Source organism: Haplochromis burtoni, unplaced genomic scaffold, assembly GCF_018398535.1.
Source record: "Haplochromis burtoni strain Fernald_Lab_line unplaced genomic scaffold, NCSU_Asbu1 Contig_219, whole genome shotgun sequence".
Taxonomy (NCBI): domain Eukaryota; kingdom Metazoa; phylum Chordata; class Actinopteri; order Cichliformes; family Cichlidae; genus Haplochromis; species Haplochromis burtoni.
Genome location: NW_024582580.1, coordinates 1,025,443 through 1,031,140, shown reverse-complemented (window position 1 = coordinate 1,031,140; position 5,698 = coordinate 1,025,443). Strand labels below are relative to the sequence as shown.

The following is a 5,698-nucleotide window of genomic DNA, read 5'->3' as shown; positions in this document are numbered from 1 at the left end:
TTATATTTTTTTCACGTGAAAACAATATATATATTAATAAATTCTTGTTTACCTGTGGTGTAATTATAATTAGTAGTAGTTGTATTTAATTATGTCCATATGCATGTGTCTACCAGCCTCGACTTTTTGGTGCCCACACGATACAGAGACAAATATGATGACAAACACTCCTATCTGCTTCCACCACACACTATTCTGATCTATATCACAAATGCCAGCAATTACTAAACATGTACGTTTTGCTACTTAATAAGAATGTATCATAAACAGTCAGCAAATCTTTGCCATATGAAAATATTTAAACAGAAATCTCTGATAATGTTTGTGGTGTCAGCTTTTTCCTTTTCAAACTGTGCGAGAGAAGAAGGATCTCATGACATTCACGCCTAATGTGTTCAGCGTATTCTGCACAGTCTGCACCGTCACTGGTACCTGTTTAAGGCTGAAGGCGGGTTGAACAGCAGGCTCTGGACACGGGCCCCAGTGGGGAACCTGAGCCCTGATGATGGGGAGGGTGAGTGCAAACACCAGAGCTAAAGGTAGCTTCATGGTAAAGATGTGGCTTTATTACCTAAAGAGAGTATGAAAGAAAAGCAGGTAAGGTAACACAAACCAAAAAGAAACATGGCCAACGCAAACAAGATTACTGCTACATCAACTCAGGTAACATTTTTCTTGGCAGAAATAATCTAATATTAACTAATTTATAGTTTAATCCTTCGCATGTATCTCCACAGATTTCTCTTACCTCTGTGTTCCAGTGGTTCAGATATGTGCTCTGTCTTTACCGACTCTGCTGTTTGAGTTGGAGACGTAGTCCTCTGCGAGGTTTTGCAGTTCTGTGTCGTCAATGGGCGTCTTTGTTTAGAGCCAGCTTTATTTCAGACATGAAGTAAGCTATTAGCAAATTGGAGTCATGGGGGACATACCAGGAGAAACGTAATGAATGTAATAAAATAATCTGGATGCCCTCCTGCCCCAGATGGACACAAAAGTATATATTTTGTTTTGTTTTTTATCAGAGGATTGCTTTAAATGACAAGTTCCAAGGTTACATGATTTTGTACACAGACACACAAGTACTTTAAGACAGAAGTGTTGATCCACAAAATGCAAGCGTGCTATACTCATGTGTGTTTATATGAAAAAAATGTACAAAATGATTAGATTTGATCTGATTTAATAATATCTTGTCTGGCAGAACTGAAACCTTCAGATTTGCTGCATGGCCTCGCAAATGGTCGATGGTTTACATATTTACATTTCCTGCTCTTTAATGACTCTCTGTTTCTCTATAGCACCAACAGCATATAATAGCATTCATGGTTTACACCAAGGGGGTCGAAATCACTGTAATGTTTTTGTGGGTTACATTTAGCCTGATTTGGTCTTAAGTGAGCCTGATCACTGAACCTATTCCCTAAAAAAAGACACCTGCAAATTCCTTTTCTTTTAGTGTTAAAAAATTCAAGTACGCATTTTATGAACCATTTATTTATAAAACTGATGATGAATACCCCAAGTGTAATTCATCTTCATTTCTTCTGCACTAAGAAATGCTACTGCCATCAGCACGGCTCTTAGGATGTACACAAAAAAGAAATATTACAGAAAAATTGCTTATTTCCAGCTTTTATTCTCTTACTAAAAGGCCAAAATTTTCTGTTGATTCAAACAAGTTTTACTCTCTGAGGTGTTTTATGTTGTTGTTACTGAGACGGCTGTTCAACCAAATCTTTGCCTTTCATTCCTTGTACATGCAGGAACTCAGCAGACACACTTGACACATGGGTTCATCCCACCAGCAAACACTTAACAACGGGCTAAAATGACCTGTTTTTGGCACCTATGCACCTGCAACACCTTCCAAAAAGCACTGAATGATTTTTATTTCATGATAGTAACTTCTCCACCAAAGCTGAATTACATATAGTATCATCATGTTGCCTAGCAACCACCAGCAGTGGGGTAAAATGACCCCTTTTATGTTGCATTTGTGCACCTACTTTATAAAAACCTGGAATCATTTTCATTTCATTGACTTTAATATTAATTGTATCTCTTTATATGCTCACTGGTGCAGCTGGTGCACAATAGTCCCCGTTTCTAATGTGGCTCCTTGGGAAGATTAAGTGCCCACCTCTGTTCACAGCCTCCAGGTGGGCCAGATTTCACGCTTTGGTGGATTGGTTCTTTCCCCCTATGTTTGACATCCCTGGATTAAACTGAAATATCTCAGTGTACTGAATGGATTACCGAATTATCAGTTTGGTGTTATTTATGTTATTTCTCTGTTATTTATGTTATTTCTCTAATTCCTTTCATATTTTATCTATAAAATATCTTGGCTGTATCTTGGTTCTGATTTGCTCAAACGGAAAAGTTGGAACTACTAGACCTCAAGCATGACCTCATGATGATGTCATCATTAGGGAGACCCCTAATTAAAAAGGGGGGAAAAAACAATAGAAAAAGTCTGTGAATATCGACTGCCATCTTTTTTGCTTTTTTACGGTTTCTGTTCAGGCTACAAGCATGTAGCCTGCAGCGTCTAAGGAGGAGTGGACCGTCGAGCTAAAATCTGTTAGAATGTGTTTTTGACAGCTTAAATTAACTCGTGTACTTTTTGCATTTTCTTGGTAACATTGACAAACAACTTAAAAACTTAAATCCTTCTGAGTTTGTCTTTGTAACAAAAGATCAAACATACACATACACCCAAAAAACTGGTATTAATAATAATAATGGATTGCATTTATATAGCGCTTTTCGGGGCCCTCAAAGCGCTTTACAATTCCACTATTCATTCACTCTCACATTCACACACTGGTGGAGGCAAGCCACAGTTGTAGCCACAGCTGCCCTGGGGCAGACTGACAGAAGGCTGCCATATCGCGCCATCGGCCCCTCTAACCATCACCAGTAGGCGGCAGGTGAAGTGTCTTGCCCAAGGACACAACGAGCGAGACTGTCCGAGCCGGGGCTTGAACCGGCAACTTTCCGGTTACTCTTTGAACCACGATCACCCACAGTATTGCTGTTATTGTTCTGACTTTCTGAAAAGGATTAATTTTCTCACATGTGCTGATAAAGTAAATAATTTGGCATCTTGACAGTGAGCGCCAAGCCTCTGCCAATCCAGTCAATTGATTTTAATATACACAAGCATCTATGCGGACTTGGTAGGGCTTTTTCTTTATGCTTAAAACACGACGAAAGCAAAAAGAGTTTATCATGAGTATCTCTGGTTATACCCTGACATCTAAATATTTAAAATGCTGCAATATTCTGTTTAAAATTTAAAATAGCTTAAACCAAAAGCTGACAGTTACATCTGACGACGGAAGGCTCCCAGACACAGCGTTCTGGCAACCAACAAGGTTAAATTTAAAAAAGGAAAAGATCAAAAGGCTCAATTTCCAGCTAATACACTTCAGAGAGGAATGACTTGTTAGCTGCACTCAGATGCATCAAAGCCTGTTTTCCCAGGATCAAGGCAATAAGCTCGACTGGTCAGAAGATCAAGGCAAAGAATCAGCCTCACTAGCAAACTAGCAGCAAGACAGAAAGGGAACGCTTCAAAAGGGTGCATTAAAGATGCAGAATGTAAACACTGCAAAGGGACAGGACGTTCTGGATTTGATTGGGTGCACGTGATTTAAAGTTTTTGTTCTGATAATCTGTGGAGGATAATCCAGTTTCTATTTTCTGTCTTGAGTAAACTGGATTGTCTTGAAGTTTTTCTCTCCCTTTTCACTTTTCACTGTTTACTCATCCTAACACATGCACCTTAACCAGCCACTTAAAGGTGGAGACAAACTCACCACCTCTGTGGAAACACCGACCTCACCGACCGACTTCAGCACCTATTATCCCACATACCCACACACGGGTTTTATAGTTCAGCGGGAATTGAAGCATGTTCCTGACACTGTAAAACTGCATGGTAAAAATGTTGTTGCTAAAGCTCAAATTCAAAAAATAAACTTTAAATCAATAAAATACATTTTATGATATTTTACACATGTAGTTAAAACAAGCATCTTGGACTCAGTTTTGAGTTTTGTGGGTTTATGATTTCTTTTGGGGGTTGAGATGTCAGGGCTCTGTGTGCGGGCAGGTGGAAATGTGGATCCAAATGCAGGACTCCGAGATGAAATGTAACTGAAAACCACAGCTTTTATTGCTGGCATGAAACAAACACAGAAACCAAGCAGGAACAGACAGGCAGGATCTGAGGGTACAACACGACACTGGGTTGAGGAAAACACAGGGCTAATACAGGGTGGTAATCAGGGAATGGGTAACAGGAGGGAGACACAGATGGGAGAAATTGTGGCTAACGAGACAGGAGGAGCAAATCTGGACACACTGATATAAGACACAATCCTTCAAAATAAAACAGGAAACAATACACAAGGATGCAGACTAGGAAACACAGACTTAACACGGGCAGAACTAAAAATAAACCAGAATAAGCTGGAACATAGAACATCATCATCAAATAGATCAAGAAGATACCCAAAAAATACAAAATCAAACCAAAACCTGAAAACTCAAAATACTGGGTCATAACTGACCCAGAACCGTGACATGAGAGAAGGATTTATCATCATCTGTTTAAGATTTCATATTCCCTGCTGCAATTAAATCTCTTTATTAATTTTACCATTAGTCCTGCACTTTAGATGGTGATAGTTTTTTTCTTTCTTCTTCTTTCCCTTCATGTTTCCTTCTGTCTTTCCATGTCTAGGTCACATGTGTGATTCTGTCTTCTGTTTAGTTACTCCCTGCCTTTCTTTGGCAGTCTTTTGTCTCTTGCTCTGTGGATCTAGTTGAACATACACTGTCTCATCATCTCTAATTTGTTCCCACTGTGTCTTTGACCTGTTGTCCCCTGTGCTCATTACCTTGGAGCAGCCACATACTGAACCACCAGCTTACCGATTAGTAGCTGACAGCTTTAGCCACACAATCTCCCGTCTGCATGCCTATCCTATATCCTTGGGCATTATACTGAACCCCAAGTTGCTCTTGGATGCATTCATCGCAGAGTGAATGTTAGAAAGCACTTAGATAGAAAAAGCATTGAAAGAAAGTGCTTGTATAAATGGGCGAATGAGCCATGTTGTATAAAGTGCTGTGAGTGCCCAGGTACATTAGAAAAGCGCTGTATCAGAACCAGTCCATTTACCATGTTGTGGGAGTTTCCTCTTGTCCTTTGTCATGTTGTCAGTCTCAGCTGCGTGTTGCCGTGGTTCCCGTTTTCACTTTATTCCCTGGTTCAGGCTTTTGGATTATCCTTTGGACTTCATTCTGAATACCGGCATTAAAGGCTCGCTTTCTGTTCGACTGCCACTTTGCTTTTACTGTTTGCTCCCTGTAAAACTGAAAGACAAATTTAGTTGGACTTCTTCCAAAATAGATGAGATTGAAATATTTGAAAAGGTAAACTGCTGTTTTTAACTGTGAAATGTAATTGGCACTAGTTTTGCTAAAGTTGGAGTTGGACTCACACTGATGTCAGAAGCCAAGCAGAGATTCCTGCTTATTTTATTTTTTTTATTTTTTTATTTTTTGTACACTACCTGCTTTGATGATAATTATGGCCTCAATTTTATCCCACAACTTAGACATTCACATTACTCACACTCTCATTACACATACATATAGGATCTTGGGGGTGGGCACGATACAC

General features: G+C 39.5%; 1 protein-coding gene across 1 annotated transcript in view; it reads right to left on the bottom strand.

The window, feature by feature from the left end:
• apoda.1 (apolipoprotein Da, duplicate 1) overlaps positions 1-842 on the bottom strand; it is a 4,306-nt gene extending 3,464 nt beyond the window's left edge. The window contains exons 1-2 of the mRNA XM_005936629.2: positions 749-842; positions 433-571 (exon numbers count right to left, since the gene is read on the bottom strand). Coding sequence (XP_005936691.1) covers positions 433-549 — 117 coding nt within the window. The 5' untranslated portion in view covers positions 550-571; positions 749-842. The remainder of the gene's footprint in view (positions 1-432; positions 572-748) is intronic.
• Positions 843-5,698: the final 4,856 nt, after the last annotated feature.